This window comes from Oncorhynchus clarkii, chromosome 10 (assembly GCF_045791955.1).
Source record: "Oncorhynchus clarkii lewisi isolate Uvic-CL-2024 chromosome 10, UVic_Ocla_1.0, whole genome shotgun sequence".
NCBI classification, from domain to species: Eukaryota; Metazoa; Chordata; class Actinopteri; order Salmoniformes; family Salmonidae; genus Oncorhynchus; species Oncorhynchus clarkii.
In genome coordinates, this window is record NC_092156.1 from 7,860,276 (window position 1) to 7,877,459 (window position 17,184).

Genomic DNA, 17,184 nt, shown 5'->3' on the forward strand with positions numbered 1-17,184 from the left:
TACAGTTTGAAGCAGTAGTTTGTGATGCAGCACAGTATGAAGCAGTAGTTTGTGATGCAGTACAGTATGAAGCAGTAGTTTGTGATGCAGTACAGTATGAAGCAGTAGTTTGTGATGCAGTACAGTTTGAAGCAGTAGTTTGTGATGCAGCACAGTATGAAGCAGTAGTTTGTGATGCAGTACAGTATGAAGCAGTAGTTTGTGATGCAGTACAGTTTGAAGCAGTAGTTTGTGATGCAGCACAGTTTGAAGCAGTAGTTTGTGATGCAGTACAGTATGAAGCAGTAGTTTGTGATGCAGTACAGTATGAAGCAGTAGTTTGTGATGCAGCACAGTTTCAAGCAGTAGTTTGTGATGCAGCACAGTTTCAAGCAGTAGACTTTATGAAGTAGTCATTTGTGATCAACTAGCAGAGCTGTGCTGCATCACGTGATATTGCAGGACAACGTAACATACCCATTTGTTGGCATGGTTGACCTTTGCCCCATGTGTGGCCAGGAAGAGGGCGGCAGCCTCATTGCCTGCACCTGCTGCCCTCTGCAGTAGACAGTTCTCTGAGGGATGGATGGAGAAAAGGAAGAAGATAGTAAATATTGTAGTGCACTGATCTCTCATTTGTATCAATTTTTTATTTAACCTTTATTTAACTAGGCAAGTCAGTTAAGAACAAATTCCTATTTACAATGACTGCCTACACCAGCCAAACCTGGACGACGCTGGGCCAATTGTTGCGCCGCCCGATGGGACTCTCAATCACGGCCGGATGTGATACAGCCTGGAATCCAACCAGGGACTGTAGTGACACCTCTTGCACTGAGATGCAGTACCTTAGACCGCTGTACCACTCAAGAGCCCGTTCCATTATCATTCATTCAATTTACAAATCCTTCATAAACATGTAGACATTTAGTGTGTTCCCTTCAATTAGACATTTCTGTATTGTATTCTCAGGTCAACATATATAACGCACCCCTCAGAGAGAGACACAGCTTAATGTGAACTCACATCTTTCAACATGTTTACAAAAAGATAGATCAAACTTAGATTTTTCACGATGTTACCCTCCACAGCATGGGCCTTTCTCTCCGGGTTAATTTTGGTCAAAATTAGGTTGTAGGTTTGAAGTTTTGATCTGAGCAATTACTGAGATTATTTTTCCAAGCTGTACGGGAGGGTACTCTAGCCAACAAACAGCAGAGACCCAAGGACACTATTCCAACCTGGAACTGAGCCAGATACAAATTCAATCAGCACTAAAGGTGTGAAGTAAAAGGCCGTTGGGCCCAACAAGTGTCAGGAGTCTTTGAAGCGTCCTCTGAAGCCCCTCACGCTGTTCAAAGACTATTCACTGGTGTCGTGGAAATTTCCTCTATTTACCAAATCATGGGAGCAAACCACACACAAGTCAGAGTTAGTTATCAAAGTCCATCTTTAATTATATGAGCTCTATCACAATCCTGTGACTCTCAGGCAATTCAGTGTCTAACCATGAATTCTCTGAGAGCCCCTTCCACATTTCAAATGAGGTCCTTTATAGCAAAGATACACACAGGATAAGACAGCATCGGCATAATTCATTGTTCAGCTTTGTCTCCTTTCTCAAACCCCAGAACCGTAAACCAACCCTCCATATCAACAGGCATATATCAAATTGTCATTTAGATACAACCAACTCTAAATACAACCAATCCTGGACAAACTCACGGAGAGGAGTGGGGCTATAGGTCAAAAGATATGTTTACACATGATGACCCCTTGACCTCTCCCCTCTCTGCGGCCCATGCAACTTAGTCTTGACATAGAACAGATACTGCAAACCCTGCCACAGTATTGTACAAAAATAACATTATTGATGAGAAGAAATTTACACACATTTGATGAATATAAAACATCTTACATATGTTACCAACAAATTATGATTATTTCCACAACACTGGCATTTTCTACAAGAAATCTGACTCCAGCTTCTCCCAAGTGGGTGTGACACCTACTCCCACTGCCTGCTGCACTGCTGCTTGGTATCCATCTGGCGATCTGTTCACCGTCTGCCCTGGTCTGTCTCCCCCTGGTCTGGTACAGGTACCTCCACCACACTCACCCCTCTCTGTTCACCGTCTGCCCTGGTCTGTCTCCCCCTGTCTGGTACAGGTACCTCCACCACACTCACCCCTCTCTCCCTGGTCTGTCTCCCCCTGTCTGGTACAGGTACCTCCACCACACTCACCCCTCTCTCCCTGGTCTGTCTCCCCCTGTCTGGTACAGGTACCTCCACCACACTCACCCCTCTCTCCCTGGTCTGTCTCCCCCTGTCTGGTACAGGTACCTCCACCACACTCACCCCTCTCTCCCTGGTCTGTCTCCCCCTGTCTGGTACAGGTACCTCCACCACACTCACCCCTCTCTCCCGTCTGGTCTGTCTCCCCCTGTCTCGTACAGGTACCTCCACACACTCACCCCTCTCTGTTCACCGTCTGCCCTGTCTGTCTCCCCCTGTCTGGTACAGGTACCTCCACCACACTCACCCCTCTCTGTTCACCGTCTGCCCTGGTCTGTCTCCCCCTGTTTGGTACAGGTACCTCCACCACACTCACCCCTCTCTGTTCACCGTCTGCCCTGGTCTGTCTCCCCCTGTCTGGTACAGGTACCTCCACCACACTCACCCCTCTCTGTTCACCGTCTGCCCTGGTCTGTCTCCACCTGTCTGGTACAGGTACCTCCACCACACTCACCCCTCTCTCCCTGGTCTGTCTCCCCCTGTCTGGTACAGGTACCTCCACCACACTCACCCCTCTCTCCCTGGTCTGTCTCCCCCTGTCTGGTACAGGTACCTCCACCACACTCACCCCTCTCTCCCTGGTCTGTCTCCACCTGTCTGGTACAGGTACCTCCACCACACTCACCCCTCTCTCCCTGGTCTGTCTCCCCCTGTCTGGTACAGGTACCTCCACCACACTCACCCATCTCTCCCTGGTCTGTCTCCCCCTGTCTGGTACAGGTACCTCCACCACACTCACCCCTCTCTCCCTGGTCTGTCTCCCCCTGTCTGGTACAGGTACCTCCACCACACTCACCCCTCTCTGTTCACCGTCTGCCCTGGTCTGTCTCCCCCTGTCTGGTACAGGTACCTCCACCACACTCACCCCTCTCTGTTCACCGTCTGCCCTGGTCTGTCTCCACCTGTCTGGTACAGGTACCTCCACCACACTCACCCCTCTCTCCCTGGTCTGTCTCCCCCTGTCTGGTACAGGTACCTCCACCACACTCACCCCTCTCTCCCTGGTCTGTCTCCCCCTGTCTGGTACAGGTACCTCCACCACACTCACCCCTCTCTCCCTGGTCTGTCTCCCCCTGTCTGGTACAGGTACCTCCACCACACTCACCCCTCTCTGTTCACCGTCTGCCCTGTCTGTCTCCCCCTGTTTGGTACAGGTACCTCCACCACACTCACCCCTCTCTCCCTGTCTGTCTCCCCCTGTCTGGTACAGGTACCTCCACCACACTCACCCCTCTCTCCCTGGTCTGTCTCCCCCTGTCTGGTACAGGTACCTCCACCACACTCACCCCTCTCTCCCTGGTCCACACTCACCCCTCTCTGTTCACCGTCTGCCCTGGTCTGTCTCCCCCTGTTTGGTACAGGTGGTACAGGTACCTCCACCACACTCACCCCTCTCTGTTCACCGTCTGCCCTGGTCTGTCTCCACCTGTCTGGTACAGGTACCTCCACCACACTCACCCCTCTCTCCCTGGTCTGTCTCCCCCTGTCTGGTACAGGTACCTCCACCACACTCACCCCTCTCTCCCTGGTCTGTCTCCCCCTGTCTGGTACAGGTACCTCCACCACACTCACCCCTCTCTCCCTGGTCTGTCTCCCCCTGTCTGGTACAGGTACCTCCACCACACTCACCCCTCTCTCCCTGGTCTGTCTCCCCCTGTCTCGTACAGGTACCTCCACACACTCACCCCTCTCTCCCTGGTCTGTCTCCCCCTGTCTGGTACAGGTACCTCCACCACACTCACCCCTCTCTGTTCACCGTCTGCCCTGGTCTGTCTCCCCCTGTCTGGTACAGGTACCTCCACCACACTCACCCCTCTCTGTTCACCGTCTGCCCTGGTCTGTCTCCACCTGTCTGGTACAGGTACCTCCACCACACTCACCCCTCTCTCCCTGGTCTGTCTCCCCCTGTCTGGTACAGGTACCTCCACCACACTCACCCCTCTCTCCCTGGTCTGTCTCCCCCTGTCTGGTACAGGTACCTCCACCACACTCACCCCTCTCTCCCGTCTGGTCTGTCTCCCCCTGTCTGGTACAGGTACCTCCACCACACTCACCCCTCTCTGTTCACCGTCTGCCCTGGTCTGTCTCCCCCTGTCTGGTACAGGTACCTCCACCACACTCACCCCTCTCTCCCTGGTCTGTCTCCCCCTGTCTGGTACAGGTACCTCCACCACACTCACCCCTCTCTCCCTGGTCTGTCTCCCCCTGTCTGGTACAGGTACCTCCACCACACTCACCCCTCTCTGTTCACCGTCTGCCCTGGTCTGTCTCCCCCTGTCTGGTACAGGTACCTCCACCACACTCACCCCTCTCTGTTCACCGTCTGCCCTGGTCTGTCTCCACCTGTCTGGTACAGGTACCTCCACCACACTCACCCCTCTCTCCCTGGTCTGTCTCCCCCTGTCTGGTACAGGTACCTCCACCACACTCACCCCTCTCTGTTCACCGTCTGCCCTGGTCTGTCTACACCTGTCTGGTACAGGTACCTCCACCACACTCACCCCTCTCTCCCTGGTCTGTCTCCCCCTGTCTGGTACAGGTACCTCCACCACACTCACCCCTCTCTCCCTGGTCTGTCTCCACCTGTCTGGTACAGGTACTTCCACCACACTCACCCCTCTCTCCCTGGTCTGTCTCCCCCTGTCTGGTACAGGTACCTCCACCAAACTCACCCCTCTCTGTTCACCGTCTGCCCTGGTCTGTCTCCCCCTGTTTGGTACAGGTACCTCCACCACACTCACCCCTCTCTGTTCACCGTCTGCCCTGGTCTGTCTCCACCTGTCTGGTACAGGTACCTCCACCACACTCACCCCTCTCTCCCTGGTCTGTCTCCCCCTGTCTGGTACAGGTACCTCCACCACACTCACCCCTCTCTCCCTGGTCTGTCTCCCCCTGTCTGGTACAGGTACCTCCACCACACTCACCCCTCTCTCCCTGGTCTGTCTCCCCCTGTCTGGTACAGGTACCTCCACCACACTCACCCCTCTCTCCCTGGTCTGTCTCCCCCTGTCTGGTACAGGTACTTCCACCACACTCACCCCTCTCTCCCTGGTCTGTCTCCCCCTGTCTGGTACAGGTACCTCCACCACACTCACCCCTCTCTGTTCACCGTCTGCCCTGGTCTGTCTCCCCCTGTCTGGTACAGGTACCTCCACCACACTCACCCCTCTCTGTTCACCGTCTGCCCTGGTCTGTCTCCACCTGTCTGGTACAGGTACCTCCACCACACTCACCCCTCTCTCCCTGGTCTGTCTCCCCCTGTCTGGTACAGGTACCTCCACCACACTCACCCCTCTCTCCCTGGTCTGTCTCCCCCTGTCTGGTACAGGTACCTCCACCACACTCACCCCTCTCTGTTCACCGTCTGCCCTGGTCTGTCTCCCCCTGTTTGGTACAGGTACCTCCACCACACTCACCCCTCTCTGTTCACCGTCTGCCCTGGTCTGTCTCCACCTGTCTGGTACAGGTACCTCCACCACACTCACCCCTCTCTCCCTGGTCTGTCTCCCCCTGTCTGGTACAGGTACCTCCACCACACTCACCCCTCTCTCCCTGGTCTGTCTCCCCCTGTCTGGTACAGGTACCTCCACCACACTCACCCCTCTCTCCCTGGTCTGTCTCCCCCTGTTTGGTACAGGTACCTCCACCACACTCACCCCTCTCTGTTCACCGTCTGCCCTGGTCTGTCTCCCCCTGTCTGGTACAGGTACCTCCACCACACTCACCCCTCTCTGTTCACCGTCTGCCCTGGTCTGTCTCCACCTGTCTGGTACAGGTACCTCCACCACACTCACCCCTCTCTCCCTGGTCTGTCTCCCCCTGTCTGGTACAGGTACCTCCACCACACTCACCCCTCTCTGTTCACCGTCTGCCCTGGTCTGTCTCCACCTGTCTGGTACAGGTACCTCCACCACACTCACCCCTCTCTGTTCACCGTCTGCCCTGGTCTGTCTACACCTGTCTGGTACAGGTACCTCCACCACACTCACCCCTCTCTCCCTGGTCTGTCTCCCCCTGTCTGGTACAGGTACCTCCACCACACTCACCCCTCTCTCCCTGGTCTGTCTCCACCTGTCTGGTACAGGTACTTCCACCACACTCACCCCTCTCTCCCTGGTCTGTCTCCACCTGTCTGGTACAGGTACCTCCACCACACTCACCCCTCTCTGTTCACCGTCTGCCCTGGTCTGTCTCCCCCTGTTTGGTACAGGTACCTCCACCACACTCACCCCTCTCTGTTCACCGTCTGCCCTGGTCTGTCTCCCCCTGTCTGGTACAGGTACCTCCACCACACTCACCCCTCTCTGTTCACCGTCTGCCCTGGTCTGTCTACACCTGTCTGGTACAGGTACCTCCACCACACTCACCCCTCTCTCCCTGGTCTGTCTCCCCCTGTCTGGTACAGGTACCTCCACCACACTCACCCCTCTCTCCCTGGTCTGTCTCCCCCTGTCTGGTACAGGTACCTCCACCACACTCACCCCTCTCTCCCTGGTCTGTCTCCCCCTGTCTGGTACAGGTACCTCCACCACACTCACCCCTCTCTCCCTGGTCTGTCTCCACCTGTCTGGTACAGGTACTTCCACCACACTCACCCCTCTCTCCCTGGTCTGTCTCCCCCTGTCTGGTACAGGTACCTCCACCACACTCACCCCTCTCTGTTCACCGTCTGCCCTGGTCTGTCTCCCCCTGTTTGGTACAGGTACCTCCACCACACTCACCCCTCTCTGTTCACCGTCTGCCCTGGTCTGTCTCCCCCTGTCTGGTACAGGTACCTCCACCACACTCACCCCTCTCTGTTCACCGTCTGCCCTGGTCTGTCTCCACCTGTCTGGTACAGGTACCTCCACCACACTCACCCCTCTCTCCCTGGTCTGTCTCCCCCTGTCTGGTACAGGTACCTCCACCACACTCACCCCTCTCTCCCTGGTCTGTCTCCCCCTGTCTGGTACAGGTACCTCCACCACACTCACCCCTCTCTCCCTGGTCTGTCTCCCCCTGTCTGGTACAGGTACCTCCACCACACTCACCCCTCTCTGTTCACCGTCTGCCCTGGTCTGTCTCCCCCTGTCTGGTACAGGTACCTCCACCACACTCACCCCTCTCTCCCTGGTCTGTCTCCCCCTGTCTGGTACAGGTACCTCCACCACACTCACCCCTCTCTCCCTGGTCTGTCTCCCCCTGTCTGGTACAGGTACCTCCACCACACTCACCCCTCTCTCCCTGGTCTGTCTCCCCCTGTCTGGTACAGGTACCTCCACCACACTCACCCCTCTCTCCCTGGTCTGTCTCCCCCTGTCTGGTACAGGTACCTCCACCACACTCACCCCTCTCTCCCTGGTCTGTCTCCCCCTGTCTGGTACAGGTACCTCCACCACACTCACCCCTCTCTCCTTGGTCTGTCTCCCCCTGTCTCGTACAGGTACCTCCACACACTCACCCCTCTCTCCCTGGTCTGTCTCCCCCTGTCTGGTACAGGTACCTCCACCACACTCACCCCTCTCTGTTCACCGTCTGCCCTGGTCTGTCTCCCCCTGTTTGGTACAGGTACCTCCACCACACTCACCCCTCTCTGTTCACCGTCTGCCCTGGTCTGTCTCCACCTGTCTGGTACAGGTACCTCCACCACACTCACCCCTCTCTCCCTGGTCTGTCTCCCCCTGTCTGGTACAGGTACCTCCACCACACTCACCCCTCTCTCCCTGGTCTGTCTCCCCCTGTCTGGTACAGGTACCTCCACCACACTCACCCCTCTCTCCCTGGTCTGTCTCCCCCTGTCTGGTACAGGTACCTCCACCACACTCACCCCTCTCTGTTCACCGTCTGCCCTGGTCTGTCTCCCCCTGTCTGGTACAGGTACCTCCACCACACTCACCCCTCTCTGTTCACCGTCTGCCCTGGTCTGTCTCCACCTGTCTGGTACAGGTACCTCCACCACACTCACCCCTCTCTCCCTGGTCTGTCTCCCCCTGTCTGGTACAGGTACCTCCACCACACTCACCCCTCTCTCCCTGGTCTGTCTCCCCCTGTCTGGTACAGGTACCTCCACCACACTCACCCCTCTCTCCCTGGTCTGTCTCCCCCTGTCTGGTACAGGTACCTCCACCACACTCACCCCTCTCTGTTCACCGTCTGCCCTGGTCTGTCTCCCCCTGTCTGGTACAGGTACCTCCACCACACTCACCCCTCTCTCCCTGGTCTGTCTCCCCCTGTCTGGTACAGGTACCTCCACCACACTCACCCCTCTCTCCCTGGTCTGTCTCCCCCTGTCTGGTACAGGTACCTCCACCACACTCACCCCTCTATCCCTGGTCTGTCTCCCCCTGTCTGGTACAGGTACCTCCACCACACTCACCCCTCTCTCCCTGGTCTGTCTCCCCCTGTCTGGTACAGGTACTTCCACCACACTCACCCCTCTCTCCCTGGTCTGTCTCCCCCTGTCTGGTACAGGTACCTCCACCACACTCACCCCTCTCTGTTCACCGTCTGCCCTGGTCTGTCTCCCCCTGTCTGGTACAGGTACCTCCACCACACTCACCCCTCTCTGTTCACCGTCTGCCCTGGTCTGTCTCCACCTGTCTGGTACAGGTACCTCCACCACACTCACCCCTCTCTCCCTGGTCTGTCTCCCCCTGTCTGGTACAGGTACCTCCACCACACTCACCCCTCTCTGTTCACCGTCTGCCCTGGTCTGTCTCCAACTGTCTGGTACAGGTACCTCCACCACACTCACCCCTCTCTGTTCACCGTCTGCCCTGGTCTGTCTACACCTGTCTGGTACAGGTACCTCCACCACACTCACCCCTCTCTCCCTGGTCTGTCTCCCCCTGTCTGGTACAGGTACCTCCACCACACTCACCCCTCTCTCCCTGGTCTGTCTCCACCTGTCTGGTACAGGTACTTCCACCACACTCACCCCTCTCTCCCTGGTCTGTCTCCCCCTGTCTGGTACAGGTACCTCCACCACACTCACCCCTCTCTGTTCACCGTCTGCCCTGGTCTGTCTCCCCCTGTTTGGTACAGGTACCTCCACCACACTCACCCCTCTCTGTTCACCGTCTGCCCTGGTCTGTCTCCCCCTGTCTGGTACAGGTACCTCCACCACACTCACCCCTCTCTGTTCACCGTCTGCCCTGGTCTGTCTCCACCTGTCTGGTACAGGTACCTCCACCACACTCACCCCTCTCTCCCTGGTCTGTCTCCCCCTGTCTGGTACAGGTACCTCCACCACACTCACCCCTCTCTCCCTGGTCTGTCTCCCCCTGTCTGGTACAGGTACCTCCACCACACTCACCCCTCTCTCCCTGGTCTGTCTCCCCCTGTCTGGTACAGGTACCTCCACCACACTCACCCCTCTCTGTTCACCGTCTGCCCTGGTCTGTCTCCCCCTGTCTGGTACAGGTACCTCCACCACACTCACCCCTCTCTGTTCACCGTCTGCCCTGGTCTGTCTCCCCCTGTTTGGTACAGGTACCTCCACCACACTCACCCCTCTCTGTTCACCGTCTGCCCTGGTCTGTCTCCCCCTGTCTGGTACAGGTACCTCCACCACACTCACCCCTCTCTGTTCACCGTCTGCCCTGGTCTGTCTCCCCCTGTTTGGTACAGGTACCTCCACCACACTCACCCCTCTCTGTTCACCGTCTGCCCTGGTCTGTCTCCCCCTGTCTGGTACAGGTACCTCCACCACACTCACCCCTCTCTGTTCACCGTCTGCCCTGGTCTGTCTCCACCTGTCTGGTACAGGTACCTCCACCACACTCACCCCTCTCTCCCTGGTCTGTCTCCCCCTGTCTGGTAAAGGTACCTCCACCACACTCACCCCTCTCTCCCTGGTCTGTCTCCCCCTGTCTGGTACAGGTACCTCCACCACACTCACCCCTCTCTCCCTGGTCTGTCTCCCCCTGTCTGGTACAGGTACCTCCACCACACTCACCCCTCTCTCCCTGGTCTGTCTCCCCCTGTCTGGTACAGGTACTTCCACCACACTCACCCCTCTCTCCCTGGTCTGTCTCCCCCTGTCTGGTACAGGTACCTCCACCACACTCACCCCTCTCTGTTCACCGTCTGCCCTGGTCTGTCTCCCCCTGTCTGGTACAGGTACCTCCACCACACTCACCCCTCTCTGTTCACCGTCTGCCCTGGTCTGTCTCCACCTGTCTGGTACAGGTACCTCCACCACACTCACCCCTCTCTCCCTGGTCTGTCTCCCCCTGTCTGGTACAGGTACCTCCACCACACTCACCCCTCTCTCCCTGGTCTGTCTCCCCCTGTCTGGTACAGGTACCTCCACCACACTCACCCCTCTCTCCCAGGTCTGTCTCCCCCTGTCTGGTACAGGTACTTCCACCACACTCACCCCTCTCTCCCTGGTCTGTCTCCCCCTGTCTGGTACAGGTACCTCCACCACACTCACCCCTCTCTGTTCACCGTCTGCCCTGGTCTGTCTCCCCCTGTCTGGTACAGGTACCTCCACCACACTCACCCCTCTCTGTTCACCGTCTGCCCTGGTCTGTCTCCACCTGTCTGGTACAGGTACCTCCACCACACTCACCCCTCTCTCCCTGGTCTGTCTCCCCCTGTCTGGTACAGGTACCTCCACCACACTCACCCCTCTCTCCCTGGTCTGTCTCCCCCTGTCTGGTACAGGTACCTCCACCACACTCACCCCTCTCTCCCTGGTCTGTCTCCCCCTGTCTGGTACAGGTACTTCCACCACACTCACCCCTCTCTCCCTGGTCTGTCTCCCCCTGTCTGGTACAGGTACCTCCACCACACTCACCCCTCTCTCCCTGGTCTGTCTCCCCCTGTCTGGTACAGGTACCTCCACCACACTCACCCCTCTCTCCCTGGTCTGTCTCCCCCTGTCTGGTACAGGTACTTCCACCACACTCACCCCTCTCTCCCTGGTCTGTCTCCCCCTGTCTGGTACAGGAACCGCCACCACACTCACCCCTCTCTGTTCACCGTCTGCCCTGGTCTGTCTCCCCCTGTCTGGTACAGGTACCTCCACCACACTCACCCCTCTCTGTTCACCGTCTGCCCTGGTCTGTCTCCACCTGTCTGGTACAGGTACCTCCACCACACTCACCCCTCTCTCCCTGGTCTGTCTCCCCCTGTCTGGTACAGGTACCTCCACCACACTCACCCCTCTCTGTTCACCGTCTGCCCTGGTCTGTCTCCACCTGTCTGGTACAGGTACCTCCACCACACTCACCCCTCTCTGTTCACCGTCTGCCCTGGTCTGTCTCCACCTGTCTGGTACAGGTACCTCCACCACACTCACCCCTCTCTGTTCACCGTCTGCCCTGGTCTGTCTACACCTGTCTGGTACAGGTACCTCCACCACACTCACCCCTCTCTCCCTGGTCTGTCTCCCCCTGTCTGGTACAGGTACCTCCACCACACTCACCCCTCTCTCCCTGGTCTGTCTCCACCTGTCTGGTACAGGTACTTCCACCACACTCACCCCTCTCTCCCTGGTCTGTCTCCCCCTGTCTGGTACAGGTACCTCCACCACACTCACCCCTCTCTGTTCACCGTCTGCCCTGGTCTGTCTCCCCCTGTCTGGTACAGGTACCTCCACCACACTCACCCCTCTCTGTTCACCGTCTGCCCTGGTCTGTCTCCACCTGTCTGGTACAGGTACCTCCACCACACTCACCCCTCTCTGTTCACCGTCTGCCCTGGTCTGTCTCCCCCTGTCTGGTACAGGTACCTCCACCACACTCACCCCTCTCTGTTCACCGTCTGCCCTGGTCTGTCTCCACCTGTCTGGTACAGGTACCTCCACCACACTCACCCCTCTCTGTTCACCGTCTGCCCTGGTCTGTCTCCCCCTGTCTGGTACAGGTACCTCCACCACACTCACCCCTCTCTCCCTGGTCTGTCTCCCCCTGTCTGGTACAGGTACCTCCACCACACTCACCCCTCTCTCCCTGGTCTGTCTCCCCCTGTCTGGTACAGGTACCTCCACCACACTCACCCCTCTCTCCCTGGTCTGTCTCCCCCTGTCTGGTACAGGTACCTCCACCACACTCACCCCTCTCTCCCTGGTCTGTCTCCCCCTGTCTGGTACAGGTACCTCCACCACACTCACCCTTCTCTCCCTGGTCTGTCTCCCCCTGTCTGGTACAGGTACCTCCACCACACTCACCCCTCTCTCCCTGGTCTGTCTCCCCCTGTCTGGTACAGGTACCTCCACCACACTCACCCCTCTCTCCCTGGTCTGTCTCCCCCTGTCTGGTACAGGTACCTCCACCACACTCACCCCTCTCTGTTCACCGTCTGCCCTGGTCTGTCTCCCCCTGTCTGGTACAGGTACCTCCACCACACTCACCCCTCTCTGTTCACCGTCTGCCCTGGTCTGTCTCCCCCTGTCTGGTACAGGTACCTCCACCACACTCACCCCTCTCTCCCTGGTCTGTCTCCCCCTGTCTGGTACAGGTACCTCCACCACACTCACCCCTCTATCCCTGGTCTGTCTCCCCCTGTCTGGTACAGGTACCTCCACCACACTCACCCCTCTCTCCCTGGTCTGTCTCCCCCTGTCTGGTACAGGTACTTCCACCACACTCACCCCTCTCTCCCTGGTCTGTCTCCCCCTGTCTGGTACAGGTACCTCCACCACACTCACCCCTCTCTGTTCACCGTCTGCCCTGGTCTGTCTCCCCCTGTCTGGTACAGGTACCTCCACCACACTCACCCCTCTCTGTTCACCGTCTGCCCTGGTCTGTCTCCACCTGTCTGGTACAGGTACCTCCACCACACTCACCCCTCTCTCCCTGGTCTGTCTACCCCTGTCTGGTACAGGTACCTCCACCACACTCACCCCTCTCTGTTCACCGTCTGCCCTGGTCTGTCTCCACCTGTCTGGTACAGGTACCTCCACCACACTCACCCCTCTCTGTTCACCGTCTGCCCTGGTCTGTCTACACCTGTCTGGTACAGGTACCTCCACCACACTCACCCCTCTCTCCCTGGTCTGTCTCCCCCTGTCTGGTACAGGTACCTCCACCACACTCACCCCTCTCTCCCTGGTCTGTCTCCACCTGTCTGGTACAGGTACTTCCACCACACTCACCCCTCTCTCCCTGGTCTGTCTCCCCCTGTCTGGTACAGGTACCTCCACCACACTCACCCCTCTCTGTTCACCGTCTGCCCTGGTCTGTCTCCCCCTGTTTGGTACAGGTACCTCCACCACACTCACCCCTCTCTGTTCACCGTCTGCCCTGGTCTGTCTCCCCCTGTCTGGTACAGGTACCTCCACCACACTCACCCCTCTCTGTTCACCGTCTGCCCTGGTCTGTCTCCACCTGTCTGGTACAGGTACCTCCACCACACTCACCCCTCTCTCCCTGGTCTGTCTCCCCCTGTCTGGTACAGGTACCTCCACCACACTCACCCCTCTCTCCCTGGTCTGTCTCCCCCTGTCTGGTACAGGTACCTCCACCACACTCACCCCTCTCTCCCTGGTCTGTCTCCCCCTGTCTGGTACAGGTACCTCCACCACACTCACCCCTCTCTGTTCACCGTCTGCCCTGGTCTGTCTCCCCCTGTCTGGTACAGGTACCTCCACCACACTCACCCCTCTCTGTTCACCGTCTGCCCTGGTCTGTCTCCCCCTGTTTGGTACAGGTACCTCCACCACACTCACCCCTCTCTGTTCACCGTCTGCCCTGGTCTGTCTCCCCCTGTCTGGTACAGGTACCTCCACCACACTCACCCCTCTCTGTTCACCGTCTGCCCTGGTCTGTCTCCCCCTGTTTGGTACAGGTACCTCCACCACACTCACCCCTCTCTGTTCACCGTCTGCCCTGGTCTGTCTCCCCCTGTCTGGTACAGGTACCTCCACCACACTCACCCCTCTCTGTTTACCGTCTGCCCTGGTCTGTCTCCACCTGTCTGGTACAGGTACCTCCACCACACTCACCCCTCTCTCCCTGGTCTGTCTCCCCCTGTCTGGTACAGGTACCTCCACCACACTCACCCCTCTCTCCCTGGTCTGTCTCCCCCTGTCTGGTACAGGTACCTCCACCACACTCACCCCTCTCTCCCTGGTCTGTCTCCCCCTGTCTGGTACAGGTACCTCCACCACACTCACCCCTCTCTCCCTGGTCTGTCTCCCCCTGTCTGGTACAGGTACCTCCACCACACTCACCCCTCTCTGTTCACCGTCTGCCCTGGTCTGTCTCCCCCTGTCTGGTACAGGTACCTCCACCACACTCACCCCTCTCTGTTCACCGTCTGCCCTGGTCTGTCTCCACCTGTCTGGTACAGGTACCTCCACCACACTCACCCCTCTCTCCCTGGTCTGTCTCCCCCTGTCTGGTACAGGTACCTCCACCACACTCACCCCTCTCTCCCTGGTCTGTCTCCCCCTGTCTGGTACAGGTACCTCCACCACACTCACCCCTCTCTCCCTGGTCTGTCTCCCCCTGTCTGGTACAGGTACTTCCACCACACTCACCCCTCTCTCCCTGGTCTGTCTCCCCCTGTCTGGTACAGGTACCTCCACCACACTCACCCCTCTCTGTTCACCGTCTGCCCTGGTCTGTCTCCCCCTGTCTGGTACAGGTACCTCCACCACACTCACCCCTCTCTGTTCACCGTCTGCCCTGGTCTGTCTCCACCTGTCTGGTACAGGTACCTCCACCACACTCACCCCTCTCTCCCTGGTCTGTCTCCCCCTGTCTGGTACAGGTACCTCCACCACACTCACCCCTCTCTCCCTGGTCTGTCTCCCCCTGTCTGGTACAGGTACCTCCACCACACTCACCCCTCTCTCCCTGGTCTGTCTCCCCCTGTCTGGTACAGGTACTTCCACCACACTCACCCCTCTCTCCCTGGTCTGTCTCCCCCTGTCTGGTACAGGTACCTCCACCACACTCACCCCTCTCTGTTCACCGTCTGCCCTGGTCTGTCTCCCCCTGTTTGGTACAGGTACCTCCACCACACTCACCCCTCTCTGTTCACCGTCTGCCCTGGTCTGTCTCCCCCTGTCTGGTACAGGTACCTCCACCACACTCACCCCTCTCTGTTCACCGTCTGCCCTGGTCTGTCTCCACCTGTCTGGTACAGGTACCTCCACCACACTCACCCCTCTCTCCCTGGTCTGTCTCCCCCTGTCTGGTACAGGTACCTCCACCACACTCACCCCTCTCTCCCTGGTCTGTCTCCCCCTGTCTGGTACAGGTACCTCCACCACACTCACCCCTCTCTCCCTGGTCTGTCTCCCCCTGTCTGGTACAGGTACCTCCACCACACTCACCCCTCTCTCCCTGGTCTGTCTCTCCCTGTCTGGTACAGGTACCTCCACCACACTCACCCCTCTCTCCCTGGTCTGTCTCCCCTGTCTGGTACAGGTACCTCCACCACACTCACCCCTCTCTGTTCACCGTCTGCCCTGGTCTGTCTCCCCCTGTCTGGTACAGGTACCTCCACCACACTCACCCCTCTCTGTTCACCGTCTGCCCTGGTCTGTCTCCACCTGTCTGGTACAGGTACCTCCACCACACTCACCCCTCTCTCCCTGGTCTGTCTCCCCCTGTCTGGTACAGGTACCTCCACCACACTCACCCCTCTCTGTTCACCGTCTGCCCTGGTCTGTCTCCACCTGTCTGGTACAGGTACCTCCACCACACTCACCCCTCTCTGTTCACCGTCTGCCCTGGTCTGTCTACACCTGTCTGGTACAGGTACCTCCACCACACTCACCCCTCTCTCCCTGGTCTGTCTCCCCCTGTCTGGTACAGGTACCTCCACCACACTCACCCCTCTCTCCCTGGTCTGTCTCCACCTGTCTGGTACAGGTACTTCCACCACACTCACCCCTCTCTCCCTGGTCTGTCTCCCCCTGTCTGGTACAGGTACCTCCACCACACTCACCCCTCTCTGTTCACCGTCTGCCCTGGTCTGTCTCCCCCTGTCTGGTACAGGTACCTCCACCACACTCACCCCTCTCTGTTCACCGTCTGCCCTGGTCTGTCTCCACCTGTCTGGTACAGGTACCTCCACCACACTCACCCCTCTCTGTTCACCGTCTGCCCTGGTCTGTCTCCCCCTGTCTGGTACAGGTACCTCCACCACACTCACCCCTCTCTCCCTGGTCTGTCTCCCCCTGTCTGGTACAGGTACCTCCACCACACTCACCCCTCTCTCCCTGGTCTGTCTCCCCCTGTCTGGTACAGGTACCTCCACCACACTCACCCCTCTCTCCCTGGTCTGTCTCCCCCTGTCTGGTACAGGTACCTCCACCACACTCACCCCTCTCTCCCTGGTCTGTCTCCCCCTGTCTGGTACAGGTACCTCCACCACACTCACCCCTCTCTCCCTGGTCTGTCTCCCCCTGTCTGGTACAGGTACCTCCACCACACTCACCCCTCTCTCCCTGGTCTGTCTCCCCCTGTCTGGTACAGGTACTTCCACCACACTCACCCCTCTCTCCCTGGTCTGTCTCCCCCTGTCTGGTACAGGTACCTCCACCACACTCACCCCTCTCTGTTCACCGTCTGCCCTGGTCTGTCTCCCCCTGTCTGGTACAGGTACCTCCACCACACTCACCCCTCTCTGTTCACCGTCTGCCCTGGTCTGTCTCCACCTGTCTGGTACAGGTACCTCCACCACACTCACCCCTCTCTGTTCACCGTCTGCCCTGGTCTGTCTCCACCTGTCTGGTACAGGTACCTCCACCACACTCACCCCTCTCTCCCTGGTCTGTCTCCCCCTGTCTGGTACAGGTACCTCCACCACACTCACCCCTCTCTCCCTGGTCTGTCTCCCCCTGTCTGGTACAGGTACCTCCACCACACTCACCCCTCTCTCCCTGGTCTGTCTCCCCCTGTCTGGTACAGGTACTTCCACCACACTCACCCCTCTCTCCCTGGTCTGTCTCCCCCTGTCTGGTACAG

The 17,184-nt window shown here is 58.3% G+C and overlaps 1 protein-coding gene across 2 annotated transcripts in view; it reads right to left on the reverse strand.

Moving 5' to 3' along the window:
* LOC139417967 (rabankyrin-5-like) overlaps positions 1-17,184 on the reverse strand; it is a 55,283-nt gene that overhangs the window by 17,825 nt on the left and 20,274 nt on the right. For both annotated transcript variants that reach the window (XM_071166997.1, XM_071166996.1), the window contains exon 11: positions 457-554. In XM_071166997.1, coding sequence (XP_071023098.1) covers positions 457-554 — 98 coding nt within the window. The remainder of the gene's footprint in view (positions 1-456; positions 555-17,184) is intronic.